The sequence below is a fragment of the Bubalus bubalis genome, chromosome 2 (genome assembly GCF_019923935.1).
Source record: "Bubalus bubalis isolate 160015118507 breed Murrah chromosome 2, NDDB_SH_1, whole genome shotgun sequence".
NCBI lineage: Eukaryota > Metazoa > Chordata > Mammalia > Artiodactyla > Bovidae > Bubalus > Bubalus bubalis.
In genome coordinates this window covers 114391752-114414658 of record NC_059158.1, presented here as the reverse complement: position 1 = coordinate 114414658, position 22907 = coordinate 114391752, and the positions used below count along the sequence as shown (strand labels likewise).

The window sequence follows — 22907 nt, the reverse complement described above, 5'->3', positions numbered from 1 at the left end:
ATACAACAAAATAAAATAAATCAGAATATGGGTATGTATACTTTAAGAATAAGGGGAAGAGGGAAATACACATAGCTGGTGGAAGCCTAGTAATAGCCTAGCGATTTCGGGGTCCAGCATTCTGCTGATTAATGACGGAAACTGTTCAAGGTATAGAAATCTTGGGTGTTGTTAATTTGTAGAGAAAACATACATCAGGGAAAAGCTATTGTAATAAGGAGGCTTAGAATCAGTGTTTCTGAGATAGACAAAGGAGACTGGAATGATGAGAGATAATGAATTTAAGATAGTTAAGGCATTATTGCTGCATATGTGTATATATTTGGGAGTTTTAATTTGGTTGTGATCGAAGCTGTAACTAATGGTAGAAGTTAGAAGCAAATCATCAGCTCAGTTAATTTGGAGATACACATTTAAAACTATACTATCAGAGGTCAGAAGATTTGAGTACTGATTATTTGAGTTGCTTATTGCTTTAGTTAAGTAGAGCATCAAGTTATTAGTATTCTCCTATTTATTCTTTTTACAGATTAACAAAATACAGATTTGCTAAGCAAGTATAGCTGTATAGCAAAAGGAAGTATTTTTATGAACATTTTTTTATGCTTTGAACTTACTGTGTATTTTCAAGTATAAATACTACTCATTGATGTTAGTATCTTATTACGGATTGTAATGCAAGTACTTCCAGATATATGGGTTATAAAGGAGAAAAAGCTTAGTGGTTTTACAAGAATATTTAAGATGGCCAGAGATGAACAAAGGCTAGCTATGGGAGGTGATATAGAATTGACAGACTCTATATATAAATTTTGAAGAAAAGTAAAGACCAAGGGCATGCCAAGAAGAACAAAAAAAAAACAACAAAGCTTTCTAGTAAGGAATGAAGAATTGTTTGAGTCATGATTTAGAAAAATGGAAAATACTGTAAACATGGGAATGATATATATATATATATATATATGTATGTATATATATATATTTTTTATAGACTGGCTTTTTTTTTTTTTTTTTTTTTTAAGAAAAGAGAGAGCGAGAGGGAGATATCAGTGTCCTTCTAAAGTTTATCTTTAGCCCTAGATGTAAATCCTTAAGCAATGGCAAAACTACATGGACTAGCAAGACGTGTTATAGAATATCTTTAAATTATATGATGAAATTCTGCCTTAGAATGAATGTACTCACTTGTTCATTATCAAATGTTTCTGTAGATGTTATTCCACAATCTATGCAAGATTTGCTGTGTATGAATAATGACTTTCCTCCCAGAGCACATTGCCTGGTAAGATGGTAAGTATACATTTTACACAAATAACTTTTAGAATGTATGTCAGGGAGGCCCCCAGACTGCCTGCAAGATAGATGATTTGCTGGGAATTTGCACAGGACTCAGCATGTGTTGATAGTTGCTCTTACTGCTAGGATTTCTTACAGTGACAAAATGCAAAGCAGAATCAGCAAAGGGGAAAAGTGCCTGAGGCAAAGTCTGGAGGAAGTGCAGGTGTTTAAGAGTTCTTTCCTAATGGAGTCACACAGGGCATACTGAATTCCCTTAGCCACAAGTTGTGACAATACATATGAAATGTTGTCTACCAGAGAAACTTGTTTGTAGAAGCTCAGCTCTCTCAGGTTTTTAACTAGTGACATGTCACGTTAGGTACCTTCTGACTGCAACATAAGAAAATTTCAGACTCCTAGAAGGAAAGCAGGTAAACCTGCTGTTTAAACCATGTTGTTTGTACAATTTAGGCACAATAACTTTATTGGTTAGGATAAATGATGTGACCCCTCCCCAAATCCAAGTACCCAAACCCAAATATCAACCAGGCCTTGCAAGTAGGCCTTTCTGAGGGTAGCAGTCACAGGGCTGTTAACTCTCTTTTGCACAGTAGTCATAGTCCAGGTTGTACTTAACTATGATTCTGATGACTAGCATAGAACAATTAAATATAGAAAACTGCATATATATTGTTGAAAATCGAATTGACATAGAATATTGATCTCAGTTATGTTATAACATCAAAACTCAATTGTGTCTTAGTTATAAATGTGGTGTGTTAATTTAAGATTATCACATTTAAAAAGTCTTGTAATCTCTCTGAAGTTCTTTTAATTTTTTTTCATTTATTCACAGCATTTCTTTATTTTGGAGATGTTAGTGTTAAAACATACTGCCACCAAAATGGCCCAAGCATAAGTATATGGTCAAAAAAGAAGACCTAGTTAAAGGAAATTTGTATACTGGTTTTAATTTACTCTTTTGGCCTGAGTCAGTCTTTCGATTTTTTTTTTTTTAATTAAAGAATTTCTAAGGAAGGGGAAGAATGATAATCTGTGTTTCATTCCATTGTGATTATATCAAGTAGATTATGTGACACATAAAATTATTTGCATATGCAATAAACTGGATAATGTTTCATAAATAGTCCCATCGTTTATTATTATTATTTATTTTGCTGTGCAAGGTCTTTGTTGCTGTGCAGGATTTCCCTAGTTGCTGTGAGGAGAAGCTACTCTGTAGTTGCAATGTGTGGACTTCTTACTGCCATGGCTTCTCTTATTGTGGAGCACAGACTCTGGGTCACATGGGCTTTGGTAGCTGTGGCTAACTGGCTCTAGAGCACAGTCTCAGTAGTGGTGGTACATGGGCTTAGTTGCTCTGTGGCATGTGGGCTCTTTCTGGACCAGGGATTGAACCCCTGTCTCCTGCATTGGCAGGCAAATTCTTTACCACTGAGCCACCAGGGAAGTCCCCATCCTGATTCTCTTATCTTTTAGAATATAAATACATACATTTAATATGACAAAATATATCAGAAGGCAGCATGGTGTCGTAGAGTTTGCATTTACATTCATTCATTCAGCATTAATTGATCTACTGTTTGGCCAGGCAGTGAATTAGACAAACTAATATTTAATTTCTAGCTCAGGTACCTATTACCTCAGAAACTTTGGGCAAAACTTAATTTTGCTGATTTGGTTTCTAAGTTGGTGAAGTCAAAATAATAAATAATATGTACCTTTGAGAGTATTTGTGAGGATTTAATAAGATAATAACACATTATATATATATCAAAATTACAATGCTGTTCTATAATTTCTGTTCAGCTTTTTAATATTTCAAAAAAGTATACTGACACATAGTCCATGGTTTAATATTCATTGAGTGAATTCATGAAATCTTTCTTTGTGTTAGATTAATGAATCACTTGTTAGTGATTTGTTTATATATTAATGAAAATCACTTGTTTTTTAATGTTCCCATTTTTATAAAATTTTATTTTAGAAATTAACATATAGTAAGTTGGACTTTTTTTTGATGTTCACTGAACTTTAACACATGTTGTTCATTTGCTAAGTTGTGTCCAACTCTTTGCCGAACTGAAGCATGCCAGACATCCCTGTCCTTCCTTATCTCCCAGAGTTTGGTCAAGCTTATGTCCATTGAGTCTGTGGTGCAATCTAACCATTTCATCCTCTGCTGCCCCTTTCTCTTGCCTTCAGTCTTACCCAGAATCAGGGTCTTTTCCAGTGAGTAGGCTCTTCGCATCAGGTAACCAAAGTATTGGAACTTCAGCTTCAGTATCAGTCACTCCAATGAATCTTTAGGGTTGATTTTTTTTAGGATTGACTGGTTTGATCTCCTTGCAATCGAAAAGACTCTTAAGAGTCTTCTCCAGCACCACAATTTGAAGGCATCAGTTATTCAGCTCTCAGCCTTCTTTATGGTCCCATTCTCATATGCATATGTGACTACTGGAAAAACCATAGCTTTGGCTATACAGACCTTTGTTGGCAAATGATGTCTCTGCTTTTTAATACATTGTCTAGGTTTTTCATAGCTTTTCTTCCAAGGAGCAAGTATCTTTTAATTTTGTGGCTACACTCACTCTGCAGTAATTTTGGAGCCTAAGGAAACAAAACCCGTCACCGTTTGCAGTTTTTTCCCATCTGTTTGCCATGAGGTGATGGGACCAGATGCCATGATATTCATTTTTTAAATATTGAGTTTTAAGGTAGCGTTTTCACTCTCCTTTTTTACCCTCAACAAGAAGCTCCTTATCTCCTCTTTGCTTTCTGCCATTAGAGTGAAAATAATGGTACCATGTACATTCCCTGGTGGCTCAGATGGTAAAGAATCTGCCTGCAATACAGGAAACCCAGGTTCAATCCCTGGCTCAGGAAGACCCCTGGAGAAGAGAATGGCTACTTAATCCAGTATTCTTGCCTGGAAAATCCCATGAACAGGGGAGCCTAAAGGGCTACAGTACATAGGGTTGCAAAAAGTCAGACATAACTGAGCGACTAATACTTCCAGGTTTTTCTTTTTCATGTGCATTTGTATACAAGTTTTTAAAAATATTTACTTATTTGGCTGTGTTGAATCTTAGTTGCAGTACTTGGAATCTTTTTTGTGTTTTACAGTATATAGGCTCCAGAGTGTGTGGGCCTGGGGGCATGTGGGATCTTAGTTCCCCAATCAGGAATTGAACCAATGTCCCCTGCATTGCAGGGTGGATTCTTAGTTACTGGACCACCAGGGAAGTCCCCTATAGTTTTTAAAGCTGGTACCACAGAGTATAGGATAGTTCTGTAACCTCCCCCAAACTCTTCTCCATCCTAATATTTGGCAGTCACTAACATGGAACAACAGACTGGTTCCAAATAGGAAAAGGAGTACGTCAAGGCTGTATATTGTCACTCTGCTTATTTAACTTATATGCAGAGTACATCATGAGAAACGCTGGGCTGGAAGAAGCACAAGCTGGAATCAGGATTGCCGGGAGAAATATCAATAACCTCAGATATGCAGATGACACCACCCTTATGGCAGAAAGTGAAGAGGAACTAAAAAGCCTCTTGATGAAAGTGAAAGAGGAGAGTGAAAAAGTTGGCTTAAAGCTCAACATTCAGAAAACGAAGATCATGGCATCTGGTCCCATCACTTCATGGGAAATAGATGGGGAAACAGTGGAAACGGTGTCAGACTTTCTTTTTTTGGGCTCCAAAATCACTGCAGATGGTGACTGCAGCCATGAAATTAAAAGACGCTTACTCCTTGGAAGGAAAGTTATGACCAACCTAGATAGCATATTCAAAAGCAGAGACATTACTTTGCCAACAAAGGTCCGTCTAGTCAAGGCTCTGGTTTTTCCTGTGGTCATGTATGGATGTGAGAGTTGGACTGTGAAGAAGGCTGAGCGGCGAAGAATTGATGCCTTTGAACTGTGGTGTTGGAGAAGACTCTTGAGATTCCCTTGGACTGCAAGGAGATCCAACCAGTCCATTCTGAAGGAGATCAGCCCTGGGATTTCTTTGGAAGGAATAATGCTAAAGCTGAAACTCCAGTACTTTGGCCACCTCATGCAAAGAGTTGACTCATTGGAAAAGACTCTGATGCTGGGAGGGATTGGGGGCAGGAGGAGAAGGGGACGACAGAGGATGAGATGGCTGGATGGCATCACTGACTCGATGGACGTGAGTCTGAGTGAACTCTGGGAGTTGGTGATAGACAGGGAGGCCTGGTATGCTGCGATTCATGGGGTTGCAAAGAGTCGGACACGACTGAGCGACTGAACTGAACTGAACTGAACATGTTCTTAGTCACTGTAAGTTTTGACCTTTCAGGAGTTTCATAGAGATGGAATCAAATAGTAACCATATGAGACTGTCTTCTTTCTTTCACTCAGCATAATACTTTTGAGATCATTTGAAATAATTTTGTATCAGTGGTTTGTTCCTTTCTATTAGTAGTATTCTACTGTAGGGATATACCATAGTTTGTTTACTCATTCCCCTGTTGAGGGATAATAGATTTATTTCTTGGATTGGACATTTATGAGTAGAGCTGCTGTAAATATTTTTGTGTAGATCTTTTATATGAAAATATATTTTTAGATTACTTGGGTAAGTACCTAGGGTGTGATTAAGTCACATGGAAGCCAGTCACATGCTAAGTGTATATTTAACTTTATGTGAAACAGCCAAACTGATTTCCAAAGTGATATACCATTTTGCATTTCCACTAACAACATATGAGAGTTTCAGTTACTCTGTATCCACAATAGCACTTGGTGTCAGTTTTTTTAGTTTTAGCTATTCTAACAGATGTGTTGTTAGAATGAGAATATCTCATCCTAATTTTAATTTTGAATATCTTTTGTGTGTTTTTTGCCATGAATATACTCTGTGGTGAAGCGTCTGCAAGTCTTTTGCCCACTTTTTAATTGAGTTGTTTTCTTACTGTTGTGTTTTGAGAGTTTTTAAATATATTCTAAATACAAATATTTTCTCTAGACAGTAGTTTATCTTTTCATTCTCTTACTAGTGTCTTTTCCAGAATAAAGTTTTTAAAATTTGATGCAGTTTGGTTTATCAGTTTTTTACATTATGAGTCATGCTTTTGGTGCCATGTCTGAGAACACTTGCATGAGGTCAGAAAGCTTTCTCCTAATTAAAAAATATATGTATATAAACTTTAAAAAATTTATGGTTTATTTTAGGTTTATAGAAAAGTTATAGAGATAGTTACAGACTCTTCCAAGATATCCTTCTCTCAATTTTCCCTGTTGTTAGTTTATATTATTATGATATGTGTGTCAAAACTGAAAAGCCAACATTGGTACATTAGTTAAAACATTAGTACATTGTTGTTGTTCAGTCTCTAAGTCATGTCTGACTCTTTGCAACTCCATGGACTACAGCACGCCAGGTACTTAGTAAAATTTTATTTAACTAGTTTTTCCACTAACATCCATTTTCTATTCAAAGATCTAGTCTGGGATACTGCATTACATTTAGTTATCATATCACCTTAGATTGTTCAGTCTACATTCCTGTGAAAATTTCTCAGTCTTTCCTCATTTTTGATCACTTGGAGCTTTGAGGGGTACTAGTAAGGAATTTTGTAGAATCGCGTTCAGTTGGAGAGATTTAAAAATTAAAAAAAAAAAATTTTTTTTCCTAAACTTTTTATTTTGTATTGCTGCTAAGTCACTTCAGTCATGTTCGACTCTGTGCGACCCCATAGATGGCAGCCCACCAGGCTCTGCCTTCCCTGGGATTCTCCAGGCAAGAACACTGGAGTGGGTCGCCATTTCCTTCTTCAATGCATGAAAGTGAAATGTGAAAGTGAAGTCACTCAGTCGTGTCCGACTCTTAGTGACCCCATGGGCTGCAGCCTACCAGGCTCCTCCATCCATGGGATTTTCCAGGCAAGAGTACTGGAGTGGGGTGCCATTGCCTTCTCCATATTGAGGTATAGCCAATTAACAATATTGTGGTAGTTTGAGGAAAGCAACAAAAGAGCTCAATTTTAACATGTATCCGTTAAAATATTTTTTTGAAGTAAAAAAAAATTTATGGTTACATTTGGGTTATGACTTTGGAAAGAAGATCATAATGGTGAAGTACCTCTTTATTATATATCAGAAGGTCATATTATCATCATGATTTAGTCACTAGTGACATTAACTTTGATTACATGGCCAATTCTTTGTTTTATTCTAAAAGTTTTACCTTTTATATTTAGAGCTTTTATCCATTTCAAGTTGATTTTTGTATAATATTCTTTTCTTGCTTGTGGATGTTTAGTTGTCCCAACAGCATTTGTTGAAGAGTTTCCTTCCTTCATAGACTTACTTATACAACTTTATCAAAGATCACTGGCCACGTTTGTGTGGGTTTGTTTCTGCATGCTCTTGGTTTTATAAGTGTTTACATTAAATAGTCCCTTTCCTTTTCCTTTTAAAAAATTTTTTTCAAATTTGTTTTGGCTATTCTAGCTCCTTTGCTTTTCTGTTTACATTTTAGGGTTGGTATGTATCTACAAAAAGTGTCATTGGGAGTTTTATTGGAATTGCCTAGAGTCTGTAGATTATTTTGGTGGAGAATTGATATGTTTATATGCTGGGTCTTCCACTTTATGGTCACAATTGGTCTCCAGTTATTTAGGTCTTCTTTAATTTCAGCATATCAGATCAGATCAGATCAGTCACTCAGTCGTGTCCGACTCTTTGCGACCCCATGAATCACAGCACGCCAGGCCATCTAGTCAAGGCTATGGTTTTTCCTGTGGTCATGTATGGATGTGAGAGTTGGACTGTGAAGAAGGCTGAGTGCCGAAGAATTGATGCTTTTGAACTGTGGTGTTGGAGAAGACTCTTGAGAGTCCCTTGGACTGCAAGGAGATCCAACCAGTCCATTCTGAAGGAGATGAGCCCTGGGATTTCTTTGGAAGGAATGATGCTAAAGCTGAAACTCCAGTACTTTGGCCACCTCATGCGAAGAGTTGACTCATTGGAAAAGACCCTGATGCTGGGAAAAGACCCTGGGGGCAGGAGAAGGGGACAACACAGGATGAGATGGTTGGATGGCATCACTGACTCAATGGACATGGGTTTGGGTAGACTCTGGCAGTTGGTGATGGACAGGGAGGCCTGGTGTGCTGCGGTTCATGGGATTGCAAAGAGTTGGACACGACTGAGCGACTGAACTGAACTCAAAGTTAATAAAGCAGACCCCCCAAATTTGAAGTATAATGCAAAATATTTATACTATACATAGACAATGAGTAAAGATTGTTAGAATGAGAAAAACCTAATATATGATTAATCAAACTTACAAAAATAGAACATTTATGTCAAATGCTGAGTTTTGATGGTTCAAGTTTATCAATCTATTTCTATTTTGTTATCTCCTAGTTTCAGTTTTTATATCAAACATCTGCCAGGTTAGCATTAACCCTATTTAACTTTTTAAAAAGTATTTTGTAAAACTAGTCTTAAAAGTATGTGGGCATGATGTTAATGAACCTGAATGTGTGTCTGCACAGCAAAGCCAATTTACTGATACCGAGTTGTGATGAAGGAAAGTACAGTGTTATTGCAGGTCACCAGACAATGAGAATGGGAAACTCATGATCAAAAGACCCAGCTTCGTGATAGCTTTCAGGGAAGGGTTTTCAAGGGCATTGTGAGGGAGGGGGCCGCGTGGTCCATGATCAGCTTGTGCTCAGCTCTTGGGTTGGTTGGCGTCAAGGTAAAATTTGGCACGTCATCAGTTTTCTGGCTCCAGTCAGTTTGGAGCACGCTTCGTGCTTGCAGTCAGCAGTTTTCATCTGGTGGGGTCTGGTTTCTGTAAAAACAACTTAGGAATATGTGTCAGACCTTTATATTTTTCAAGGAACTGGGAGTTTGATGACTCTACTATGTGGTTGATTTATAATCTGAATTGTTACCTTTCCCAGCCCAACCTCTTTTGGTTTCTACATGTTCACATATCCTGATAATTAATGCTTGAGCCAGCCTTTAGAGACCCAGGGGAGGTCTGGGAGATGAAAATAAAAGCCTCTTACTTCAAAAGACAGGGACAGAGGCACTTGGTTACAGTTTCATGATCAAGTTTTATAGTTTAGGCAAGGTGGTGGTTTAGTTTTGTCTGACTCTTGTGACCCCATGGACTATAGCCTGCCAGGCTCCTCTGTTCATGGGATTCTCCAGGCAGGAATACTGGAGTGGGTTGCCATTTCCTTCTCCAGGGGATCTTTCCCACCCAGGAATCGAACCTGTGTCTCCTGCATTGCAGGCAGATTCTTTACCAACTGAGCTATGAGGGAATCTTAATAATGTGACTTATTGGCTGCTTCTCTCTGCCTCCTTTTATACATATCCTTTAAATACCTTCTAATGGCTAATCCTGAAACCCTCATTAGAAATTTAGTCCCTTGACTAATTGCTATTTATTTTTTTTAAAAAAGTCATAGAAATGATACAAACATTAATTTTAGCAGACATTTATGTCCAAATGTAAATTTATGAACTCTTTTGTGAGCAGAGGGTGTGGTAGGTAGGTTCATAAGTCCTGTTAATATTAGTCCACATACATAGTTACAGAATTTTCTTTTGTGATGAGAACTTTTAAGATTTTTAAGATTTATTCTCTTAGCAACTTTCAGATGCACAGTACAGTATTATTAACTATAGTCACCATGCTGTACATTACACCCCCATAATTTACTTCCTTTATAACTGGAGATTTGTATCTTTTGGTCTCTCCACCATTTCTGCCACCTCACACACCACCTCTGGCAGCCACCAATCTGTTGTCTCTGTCTAGGAGCTTGGTGCGTTTTTGTTTGTTTTTATTCCATATGTAAGTGAGATCCTATTTCGTCTTTCTCTGTCTGACTTGTTTCACTTAGCATAATGTCCTCACGTCCGTGCATGTTGTTGCACGTGGTAAGGTTTCAGTTTTTTCTATGACAGGATAATAATCTGTTGTGTGTATGCATGCGTGCTTAGTCGCTTCAGTCGTATCTGACTCTATGTGACCCTGTGGACTGTAGCCCACCAGGCTCCTCTGTCTGCATATACGTACACCACATTTTCTTCATTCATTGACCCATTAATGGATACTTAAGTTGTTTCTATATCTTGGCTTTTGTAATTGGTGCTACAGTGTTCATGGGGGCACATAACTTTTTGAATTAGTGTTTTCATTTTCTTTAGATAAATACCCAGAAATAGAATTGCTGGGTCATAAGGTAGTTCCATTTAAAATTTTTTTGAAGACACTTTCATAGTTTTTCCTCCTGGCTGCACCAGTCTATATCCCCACCAACAGTGTTTGAGAGTTCCCTTTTTTCCCTGCATTCTTGCCAATAGTTTTTCTTTTCTTTTTGATGATCATCACTCTAAAAGATATAAGGTTATATGTCATTGTTGTTTTTATTTGTATTTCCCTAATGATTAGTGATGTTTAGCATCTTTCCATGTAGCTGTTGACCACCTGTATGCATTGATCTTTTAAAGATAATAGTGACAGGGAAAATACATTTGAAATCAAAGAAGAGAGCATATTTAACAGAGGTGATGGGGTGGTATTTGAGATAAATCTTCAAAAAAAAAAAAAAAAGAATCTATTGATGTTCCATGATGACTGTTGAGTAGGGAAAACATTCCAGGTAGTGGAAACAAATACATTGAGGACTGACTTTTATTGCAGATAAATAGGAAGCAGTTCACTTTGGCTTATTTCTTGTGAACAGGAGTATACACAGGCACAATTTTATGTGTATGGAGGGGGAGGAGTTAGTTTGGCAACAGCTATCAATTGGCAACAGCTATCAATGTTAAAGATGTTCAAGATGTTCTTTTAGCTAGCAACTTCTAAGAATTTGTCCCACAGTTATACCCTGTAGAAATTGTTGCAGTGTTGTTGCAGTAGCGTAAAGCTGGAAACAAAGTACAGACCAGTAGGGGAGATGAGCCTTTGAAAAGAAGGTACAGGAAGTATGTTAATCTAATCTTTTTTGAGGATAGGATGGGTCAATGGACAGATGGAACAGTTTTGGAAGAATGACCAAGAACTATTGACAACGGTTTCTCTCTAGTTCCTGGGGATACCAAGGCAAATAAGTGCTTTTGTTTTCTTTCTTCCAAGGATATTAAGAAAAGAAAGAAAAAAACTGTATGTAAATAGATTTAGAGCCTAAAATTCACAGCTCTGGGTTCTTTGCGGTATTTGATGCTACTTCTACATAACTAATTTTGATTTCAGGGGTAGGAGGGTGGAGGAGATGTGAGAAGATGAAATAAACTTTTGTCATCTAAACAGTAAACAGATTATGATTGGATTTAAAAAAATTAAATCTTTTTTGCTGCTGTTTTGGGGAGTTTCTTGAGACTGTTCATAGAAAGAAGTATTCATAACTGTAGAGTTAAAATAGGCAAATGAGTAATGCCTTTTATAAATTTATATTAAAAATATTGTTAAATAAAAACACAACAGGGAGTGAATAGGACAGGAATTTTCAGGAGGCAAGATTACCAGTTTGACCTTAATGTTTTTGTACATTTTGGCTGCCGATTTGTGGTTTTTAATGGACTTGTCAACTAAATGAGAAGTTTCCATTATTGTAAGATACCAAGAGTAAGCCATTTTCTGATAATTTTGTGATTCCTATCTAATATGTGTTATTGAGTGAAAGAATATAATAATTCTTTAATTATGATACTAGATTAAGGAAATGGCAACCCACTCCAGTGTTCTTGCCTGGAGAATCCTAGGGACGGGAGAGCCTGGTGGGCTGCCGTCTATGGGGTCGCACAGAGTTGGACACAACTGAAGCGACTTAGCAGCAGCAGCAGCAGCAGCAGAGTAAATCGGGAGAATTAAATGGCAACCCATTCCAGTATTCTTACCTGGGAAATCCCATGGACAGAGGAGCCGGCGGGCTATAGTCCATGGGGGTCACCAAAAAAAGAAAAAGTCAGATAGGACTTAGCGACTAAACAAGAGTAAATCATGTTCTTACTTAGACAGCACAAGTATGACTGATAGTTATTTTCCTGACATTTAGGGAATCTATTAAACTTTAACTCTCCACATTAGTGGACTTAGTGTTATCAGCTAATTAATACAAGAAGTCAGTGCTGGCTTTCACGTTTTATTTTTGAAACCTAACTAAGACAAAACTGATTATTTAATTTTTTTCTTTGTAATTTGTAATTTCAGCAAATTGTTGCTAATTTGTAAAGAATGGAGAGAAAATAGATGAATGATGTGAATTTTGTGCCAAATGAAGGAAATTCAGGTTGTTATAGGTTCAGTTGCCATTTAAGAAGGAAAGAAAGACCTGTGGTTCAAACCTAACTTTCTTTTCTGGGAAATATTTTTCATGTTTCCCAAATAATAGATTTTTGTGTTCTGACATTTTTGCCTATTTAATGGCAGTGATTCTTTTTTCTTTTTTTTAAAGGTATGGACTCCGAGAGTTTGTGGTGATAGCACCTGCTGCAAACACTGATGCTGTCCTCAGTGAATCTAAGTGCAATCTTCTTCTGAGCTCTGTGTCTATTGCTTTGGGAAACACTGGCTGGTAAGTGGACATTTCAAAACACCTAGACATGAGTTTTAAGAACTATTTTAAATTAAAATTTATGAAGGAAACTGCTTGCTAAATGTTAGGTTTTTGATTAATATAGGATTAGTATTTGTATGTTATTATATTGGAATATTATATATAAGGACCAACACAACAAAATCTTTAGGGAAAGCATATCTAAAGGGAAACTTAATGAAATATTACATGAATATTTAAAATGAATAAATTGTATTGTTTTTGTATTTTGCTTCCAAATGTTTAATCTATTTAAATTTTGATGCAAAATCAGAACATGGAAGCAACCTAGATATCCATCAAGAGATGAATGAGTAAAGAAGTTGTGGTACCTATACACAATGGAATATTACTCAGCTGTGAAAAGGAATGAATTTGAGTCAGTTCTAGTGAGGTGGATGAACCTAGAGCCTGTTCTACAGAGTGAAGTAAGTCAGAAAGAGAAGAACAAATAAATATTGTACATTAACATATATATGGAATCTAGAAAGATGGTACTGGTGAACCTATTTGTAGGGCAGCAATGGAGATGCAGACATAGAGAATAGACTTACAGACAGAATGAGAGAGAAGGTGGGACCATTGAGAGAGTAGCACTGAAGCATATACCATATGTAAAATAGATAGCCAGTGGGAATTTGTCATGTGACTCAGGGAGCTCAACCCAGGTCACTGTAACAACCTAGAGGGGTGGGATGAGGTGGGAGATGGGAGGGAAGGGACATATGTATACCTATGGCTGATTCATGTTGATGTATAGCAGAAACCAACACAAAACTGTAAAGCAATTATCCTCCAATTAAAAATAATTTTAAAAATACAAAGAAAAATCTAATTTTAAAACTTGATAACAGAGCATCACCTTGTTCAGCCTCAACTAGGACTATGCATTCAGGTAACTTGAATTTTTTGTTTCTCTGCACATGTTTTCAAATGACTGAAAGTGCTACAGGTATTGATTTTTGAAGTTAAAATAGATTTTAGTGAGTAGGCTAATTTGCAGATACAGAAATCTTTGAATAAGGAGGAACAACTATATCTTCAAATGATTAAATAATATATAATTCACCACTAATGTAGGTTTAATTTGTATTGTTTAATACCTGTGGATCAAGTTTAATTAATGTCCTTGAAAATCCTAGTAGGTGGGATCACTTTTATTCAAGAAAATTTTTATTCTGCCTTTTTTTTTTTTTATGATTTTTCATCCATTTAAAAATAATTTTCTGACTGTACAGTGCCACTTGATGATAATTTCTTCATTTTATTAGTGTAAGGAGAAAAGAAACTAATAACGCCTTTGTTATAAATATGTCTGTGGAATGTTCCTTATTTATTTCTTTAGATATTTGAGATTAAAATAATGTTATACTGTAAAGCAAGATTTAGAAGCTATTCAATGTTTAATGAACTTACAATCTATTCTTGTTAATTATATCCTACAGCCAGGTGCCACTCTTCGTGCAGATTCATCACAAATGGCGAAGAATGTATGTGGGTGAATGTCAGGGTCCTGGTGTCCGAACTGATTTTGAAATGGTTCATCTTCGAAAAGTGCCAAATCAGTATACTCATTTATCAGGTCTGCTGGATATCTTCAAATCAAAGATTGTGAGTTGGCATTGATACTTTGTCTTATCTGGGATCCAGATAAAAGTAGTAATTTAGTAATTTGATTGATTTCATAGAAATATTTCTAATATTGATAATATAATTACTTAGAAGAAAGATGTAATCGATTATAAAAATTACTCTGTGTATCTAAAGAAACAAATATCCAATTAGTTTTTAGTGTACAAACTAAAAACTAGTTTGTATACTAGTTTTGGTTGTTCGATTGGTTAACATTTAGATACTGTGTTAACTCTTTATATTCCTTTTTCTCTAACAGTAATATTGCCAACCCTCCCCCGTGTGAGTGGGCCTCTATGTAGCTACTTGTTGGGGACTCTGACTATGAGCAACTGAGATGTGAACTCTTTGGGTTCTGAATTGCTATTTTTCCCCCCAAGGGTCTATTTGATGTTTAAAATTAATCTGGCTTATAATGCTATGACTGAGGGCAGCAGGGCTAACTTGGATGTGCTCAATACATCTTTATTTTTCTCTAAAAACACTATAACAGAGATATGGAGGACTTGCCTGTGCTACTCTTTTACAAAGTAGCTGTCCTAGACTCTTTAAAAATAGCAGTTTCATGATAGGCAATACAAATTCTGGGAGCTATTTAGCTTAAAAGAGACTGAAGTGATGTAACAACTAAAGGCAGTGTGTGATCCTTGATCACAGCAAAATAGCCATAAAGGACACAATTGGGACAGTGGGAAAGTTTTAATATGGACTATATATTAGAAAATAATATCAGTGTTAAAATTCTTGAGTGTGATAATTGTGTTATGGTTGCATAGGATAATATCCTTGTTCATAGGAATCACATGCTGAATGAAGTATTTAGAGGTGAGTTGCCATGATGCTTGCAATTTACTTTCAAAAGTTTCAGTCAAAAAGATCATGTGGGTATTCATTATGCTAGCTTTGCAACCTTTCTGAAGGTTTACAAATTTTGAAAATTAAAAAAAATAAGAAAATGCTGAAATTTCTTTTTTTAACATATATTGTTTGTAGAAAGATATTTAGGATTAGAACTTCATAAATGTATGTTTTCAGTGTTGAGGCTGTAAATAGCATGGTGCTAGGATTATCACTACAAAGATGAATCTACTTGATATTTTAAAAAGTACATATACCAGGTTAAGAAATTAAAGAGGTAAAAACTTCTTTATATCCTTAGTCCCTTTCCTCAAAATAACTATTGTTAGCTGTTTCTTGTGATTATCTCCATTAGACCAGTGATAGATGTATGTCTTTCAGAAAGTTCCCTGTCTATGTGCAACTTTTCCCCCAAAACCTTTCTGGACCTTGAAATGCTGTCTTAAATACTACTCAATTCTTCATGTTGCCTTGATAAATTTTTGAAAAAGACATGTGTTATTTCTACCCCGTTAGTTTTCCTTTGTTCTCACCAAATCTTCAATTATGTTTAATTATTTTAGATAAAATTCTAGTCAGATGCAAATATTAATGTTTTATTCCTCTTTTTAAAAACATTAGTGAAAGTTATTTTCATGGATTTTTTACTCCTCTACGTAACTCAGCTTCTTACTGAAACTAGGGACCACATTGATTTGTGAAGCCTGATTTAGAATATGATTGTAAAAAAAAAAAAAAGCGTTCCTAATCAGTTTATTACATCATCTTTCAGAACTTTTATAAACCTCACTGGTCTAAATATGAAAGTTGATTTGGTAAGAGTTGAACTTAAAATAATTGAGACCTGTTTTGGGTACTTTATTGGTATTACATAAAACTACTTAATATGCAACTCTCTTATACTGTCTTTATAAGGCTATCTTTATAAATATTACCCTTTAAATCTACTGGAAGTGTTCCAAGGCACTTTAGCCCCACAGTGGCAATTTATTTCATTTTCACATGAATCTAATATTTTGAAAAGGCTTCCTTGGCAGAGTGGCAACAGAGGGTGGTTGTCCTTGAAGTCACATAAAGTTTAAATTTAAATCCTCTTTTGCCACAATCCTTTAAATGTTTGAAAGCGCTCTCATACCGTAGTGTTTCCTTTTTCAATTTAGACATTCTTCATTCTATCAGATGTTCTTTATGTTTCATGGTTTTATATTCTGATTTGGATATTTATCTTTCTTAGAACTGTGTTTATTTCTTCATGTTCTGGGGAAGTTTCGTTTGCAGGCTCATTTTTAATGTCATCTTTTTGTGGTTTTAAACTTTCCTATCTTCTCTAGTGGTTTTATAATTTTGTGATTGCTTCTTATCTGTAGACTATTTCAGAAGCCTGTCTTAAAATGGTGTTTGATGCCTCTTGCTTGGTGTTGATATTGTGGTATTGCACATGGAGTCTTGGAATCATTGAATTGCTTGCTTGGATCATGAGTGAGTGAATGAAGTTGCTCGCTCAGTCATGTCCGACTTTTTGTGACCCATGGATTGTAGCCCACCAGGTTCCTCCATCCATGGGATTCTCCAGGCAGGAATACTGGAGTGGGTTGCCATTTCTTTCTGCAGGGGATCTTCCCGACCCAGGGATTGAACCCAGGTCTTCTGCATTGCAGGCAGACGCTTTAACCTCTGAGCCACCTGGGAAGCCTGGATGCTTGGATCATAGGAGTGGATTTTTCCCCAGATCACACAACTTTTTCTAGCCTGATACCTTCCAGCACAGCCACTGCTCCAATCTAGAGTACTCTGTCCATATGTCTGCCTTAAGCAGAGAGTCTTGTAGTGCCCTCAGTCTGGGCTGAGTACTTTGGATCCATTTAATGCAGTCCATAATCCTGGCTGTCATCTGGAACTTAGCAAGCATGTGTCTTGGGTCCCACTTAATACTTTTAGTTTTCTGTACCTTTTCTATACCTTTTCTAGGGTCTGTGAAGATAATTAAGTCATGTTTGATCCTAGCTGTTTCTTTTTGGTCATCTCTTTCTGTATTTGCCAACATTGCTATGTGACTGGAGCAGAGGTTATGTGTCAAAGTGACCTCATTATGGTTTCTAGATCATTACTGGTCTAGAATTACTGGTGAATGCTCATTTGGTACCTAAACCTAAGTAAAAAGTAATTATTTCTGACCAGCTAGAATCTTACCTTGCTTCTATAGGACACAGCAGCCCAAAACTGAATTAGCTCTCTCTTTTTTTGCAGCTGTCTTGAGATTGAGTTTGTATTCAGTTAAAGTTACTAATGACATTTATAGCTCCTGATGCTGAGCTAAAGGGTCTATGTTATTTCTTCTGACCAGCAGTATCAGAAACACCTGGAAACTGGGTAGATATGCAGGATATTGTTGAATCTGCATTTTCATAAGCTCACTAGGTCATGCCTATGCATACTTAATTCCTATTCCACATTAATATAGCTTAACCATTATTAAGGGAAGCTGAGATCATGAGATGTTTGGATATTATTGATTATTATTATTATTAATGAGTATAAAGATAGATCTTAATTTTCTGATTCATTAATATAAACTATTTTGCATGAGTGGCCATTTGTCACAGTCTAACATTTTCGTTAAATATTCAAGACTGGCTTTGAGTTTATTTTCATTTCAAAGGGAAAAAAGACATCTTAAACCTAGTTTTATATTTTGTAGCAGTTTTACTTTATTTAAAAAATGATTCACATTTTTTTACATTCAACATGGCTGAAGAGACTAGTAAATTATATTTGTGTAATTAAAATTGTGTAAGATATTTTGAAATAGTATTTTACTTAATAGAATGTAATATCTCTTCCTGGTAGTAGTTTAAACAGCCTTTTTTTATGGAAGTTTATTTCTTTCTTAAAAAATTTATTTTTAATTGGAGGATAATTACTTTACTATATAGTGATGGTTTCTGCCATACATCAACATGAATCAGCCACAGGCATACACATGTCCCCTCCCTCTTAAACCTTCCTCCCACCTCCCTCCTCATCCTACCTCTCTAGACTGTCACAGAGCACTGGCTTTGGGTTTCCTGCATCATACAGCAAATTCCCACTGGCTAGCTATTGTACATTTGGTCATGTGTATGTTTCAGTACTGCTCTCTCAAGTCTTCCCACTGTCTCCCTCTCCCACTGTGACCAAAATTCTGTTCTTTATGGCTGTCTCCTTTGCTGCCCTGTAAATATGATCATCAGTACCATCTTTCTAGATTTCATATATATGCGTTAATATACAAAATCTGTCTTTCTGACTTCACTCTGTATAATAGGGTCTAGATTAATCCACCTCATTAGAACTGACTCATGTGCTCCTTTTTTATAGCTAAGTAATATTGCATTGTGTATATGTACCACAACTTCTGTATCCATTCATCTGTTGATGGACATTTAGGTTGCCTCCATATCCTAGCTATTGTACATAGTACTGCAGTGAACATTGGGGTACGTGTATCTTTTTCAGTTATGGTTTCCTGAGGGTATATGCCCAGTAGTGGGATTGCTGGTTCATATAGTAGTTTTATTCCTCGTTTTTAAAGGAATCTCCATACTGTTTTCTATAGTGGCTATTATCAATTTGCATTCCTACCAGTGGTGCATGAGGGTTCCCTTTTCTCCACACCCTCTCCAGCATTTATTGTTTGTAGACTTTCTGATGATGGCCATTCTGACTGGTATAAGATGATACCTCATTGTGGTTTTGATTTGTGTTTCTCTAATAATGTGTGATGTTGAACATCTTTTCATGTGTTTGTTGGCCCTCTGTATGTCTTCTTTGGAGATGTGTATGTTTAGATAGTCTGTCCAATTTTTGATTGGATTGTTTTGTTTTTCTGGTATTGAGCTGCATGAGCTGCTTGTATAATTTGGAGATTAATCCCCTGTCAGTTGTTTCCTTTGCTGTTATTTCCTCCCACTCTGAGGGTTGTCTTTTCACCTTGCTTGTACTTTCCTTCATTGTACAAAAGCTTTTAAGTTTAATTTGGTCCCTTTTGTTTATTTTTGTTTTTATTTCCATTACTCTAGGAGATGGGTCATGGAGGATCTTGCTGTGATTTATGTCAGAGTTAAGCAGCTTTATTTTAATGTAATTTGTTCTCTGGCATTAATTTATCTCTTGAGGTTTTAGGCTGTGAGAATTTCCCCTATGAAAATGATTTCCTAAATTCTGCACCTTTGGCTCTAATAACTTCGGTAACTTAGTTTTCCTTTTTAATGGCTAGAATGTCATACATACATTTTTTATGGCTGGTTTATGTGTGCCATATCTAACACTATAACCTGAAAATCCCCATGTCATAAAGGTAGTAATTCATCTACTTCAGTAGTTTGAAATTTGCGTCTGGTATTACAAGGGTACTAACATTTCATGATATTGTCTTTGCATTTACTTCTTAGGGATGTCCTTTAACTCCATTGCCTCCAGTTAATATTGCTATACGGTTTACCTATGTTCTTCAGGATTGGCAGCAGTATTTTTGGCCTCAGCAACCTCCGGGTGAGATAATTTAGAACTATATTCAGAAATTAAAAGTATTTAACAGTGTGTTTCAAGTGTTTGAAATATTTGTAACTCATTTTTAATGTATATAGTGTTGCTAATTTCATTGCCCTTATCACTTTTTTTCTCTTGAAAATTGTAGGTTTTTCTAGAGACAACTCTAGAATTACTCTAGACAATTACTCTAATTGTCAGTTACTCTCTACTTGACAATCTGTCTTTGAAAAAAATATTATATATAAAGCATTCCCTTGCTATGGAACATTGTATGCTGAAAATTAGTACATAATGAATAATTAAAATGTCTGCTTTCAGAATATAAGAAGAGAAACCTCTCTCCTATGCTGAGAACAGATGTGCACAGAACCTTATAGAGAGTAGAGTGTGAAGTAGAGGGCTAAATAAGGAAAGCAGGAAAAAAAAAAAAGAAATGTATATATACACATATACTGGGAAGAGCTGTAGAATATTTTACTTTAACTTGTGTTTTTATAAAAATTAATTAAAATCATTTTACCTACTTAGCCATTGATGTACTGATTAATTTCAGTTCAGTTCAGTCGCTCAGTCGTGTCTGACTCTTTGCGACCCCATGAATTGTAGCATGCCAGGCCTCCCTGTTCATCACCAACTCCTGGAGTTTACCCAAATTCATGTCCATTAAGTCAGTGATGCCATCCAGCCATCTCATCCTCTGTCGTCCACTTCTCCTCCTGCCCCCAATCCCTCCCAGCATCAGGGTCTTTTCCAAAGAGTCAACTCTTCGCATGAGGTGGCCAAAGTACTGGAGTTTCAGCTTTAGTCCTTCCAGTGAACACCCAGGACTGATCTCCTTTAGAATGGACTGGTTGGATCTCCTTGCAGTCCAAGGGACTCTCAAGAGTCTTCTCCAACACCACAGTTCAAAAGCATCAGTTCTTCAGTGCTCAGCCTTCTTCACAGTCCAACTCTCACATCCATACATGACCACAGGAAAAACCAGAGCCTTGACTAGACGGACCTTTGTTGGCAAAGTAACGTCTCTGCTTTTGAATACGCTATCTAGGTTGGTCATAACTTTTCTTCCAAGGAGTAAACGTCTTTTAATTTCATGGCTGCAATCACCATTTGCAGTGATTTTGGAGCCCCCCAAAATAAAGTTTGACACTGTTTCCACTGATTCATTTAGTAGTCATTAATTTTTAGCCTATAAATTTGTTCCTGCCAGGGACACAGATATAAACAGACATTACCTAAGTTTTAGGAAAGCTCAGCCTGGTGTACATTTAGCCTAAGTAAGTCAGGTTTAGGTTCCTGGATGTTTTCTATCACATATGAGTGTAATTATATTCAAGTATATCTAGTGAGAAATTTAGTATCAACTTATAGAAGGATTTTATTAGCCTGAAAACATTTTTTACTCTACCCCCCTCAGAGAGAATTACATTATAATAAAATAATATTCTTTACTGTTTATTTTTGTTCCAAGTGGTTGGTTTGTTTTTATAAGATTTAAAATAGTAAATTGATGGTTTTAGGATGATTCTAAAATTAATGTAGTACATTTAGCTTTTGGTGGTTACATGTACTACTACTATTTTATATACCACTGAATAGTTTGAAATTTTTAATGTCCGATAAGAGAACTGCATCTAAACTATAGCAGAGGGAAATTAAAGCTTAAACTGAGATTTATGTTAGAAGACTCAAATATTTGTTTTGGTAATTTTAGTTCTTAAACAGTACCCAGTTTATAGTTGGCTTCTAGTTTTGAAGTTTCAGTTCCAACCTTCCTTTTTTCAAAAGTCATTCCTTTGAATGACAACTATTAATAGAATAGTCAGACTTTAATGATAACCCCAGATAGTATGGTCTGTTGATGACCTAAGAAGTCCAGGAATCAGAATCTTAACATTATAATTCTGATTGCCAATAAGGCCTTTGTTAATGTTCTATTGCAAGTTTTTAAAAATGAGTATCAAAATATTAACTTCTTCCTCAGTGGATTGAAAGTCACATAAATTTTTAGTATTTTCCCTTTTAAGGGGAAGAGACTGAACATGTAATATGGGCTAGACATTGTGCATTTTATGTACTGTTTCATGTAATTCTCATTTACTTATGAGACAAGTGGGGCTTCCCTCATAGCTCAGTTGGTAAAGAATCCACCTGCAATGCAGGAGACCCCAGTTCGATTCCTGGGTCGGGAAGATCACTGGAGAAGGGATAGGTTACCCACTCCAGTATTCTTAGGCTTTCCTTGTGGCTCAGCTGGTAAAGAATCCACCTGCAATGTGGGAGACCTGGGTTCGATCCCTGGGTTGGGAAGATCCCCTGGAGAAGAGAAAGGCTACCCACTCCAGTATTCTGGCCTGGAGAATTCCATGGACTATAAGTCCATGAGGTTGCAAAGAGTCAGACACGACTGAGTGAGTTTCACTTCACTTCACTTCACTTCACTTCACTTGATGAGACAAGTATTATTTTTCTTAGAAAACAAAAGTAACTGACTCAAGGTGACATGGTCAGTTCAGTTCAGTTCAGTCGCTCAGTCGTGTCTGACTCTTTGCGACCCCATGAATCGCAGCACGCCAGGCCTCCCTGTCCATCACCAGCTCCCGGAGTTCAGCCAGACTCACGTCCATCGAGTCAGTGATGCCATCCAGCCATCTCATCCTCTGTCGTCCCCTTCTCCTCCTGCCCCCAATCCCTCCCAGCATCAGAGTCTTTTCCAATGAGTCAACTCTTCACATGAGGTGGCAAAGTACTGGAGTTTCAGCTTTAGCATCATTCCTTCCAAAGAAATCGCAGGGCTGATCTCCTTCAGAATGGACTGGATGGATCTCCTTGCAGTCCAAGGGACTCTCAAGAGTCCAAGTGCTAAAGTTCACATTTAAATCCTGGTCAAACTCCAAGTCGCATCATCCTTTGATTCTACAATGTTGCTTTTCACCTTTTAATTTAATTAAAATTTTATACAGTTACAGTCCAGCAATAATTTTTA

The 22907-nt window shown here is 36.5% G+C and overlaps 1 protein-coding gene across 3 annotated transcripts in view; it reads left to right on the top strand.

Moving 5' to 3' along the window:
• The window catches only part of RAB3GAP1 (RAB3 GTPase activating protein catalytic subunit 1), a 112415-nt gene that overhangs the window by 48789 nt on the left and 40719 nt on the right, over positions 1-22907 (top strand). For all 3 annotated transcript variants that reach the window (XM_006043348.4, XM_044936041.2, XM_025277120.3), the window contains exons 5-8: positions 1212-1290; positions 12761-12880; positions 14347-14512; positions 19822-19921. In XM_006043348.4, coding sequence (XP_006043410.2) covers positions 1212-1290; positions 12761-12880; positions 14347-14512; positions 19822-19921 — 465 coding nt within the window. The remainder of the gene's footprint in view (positions 1-1211; positions 1291-12760; positions 12881-14346; positions 14513-19821; positions 19922-22907) is intronic.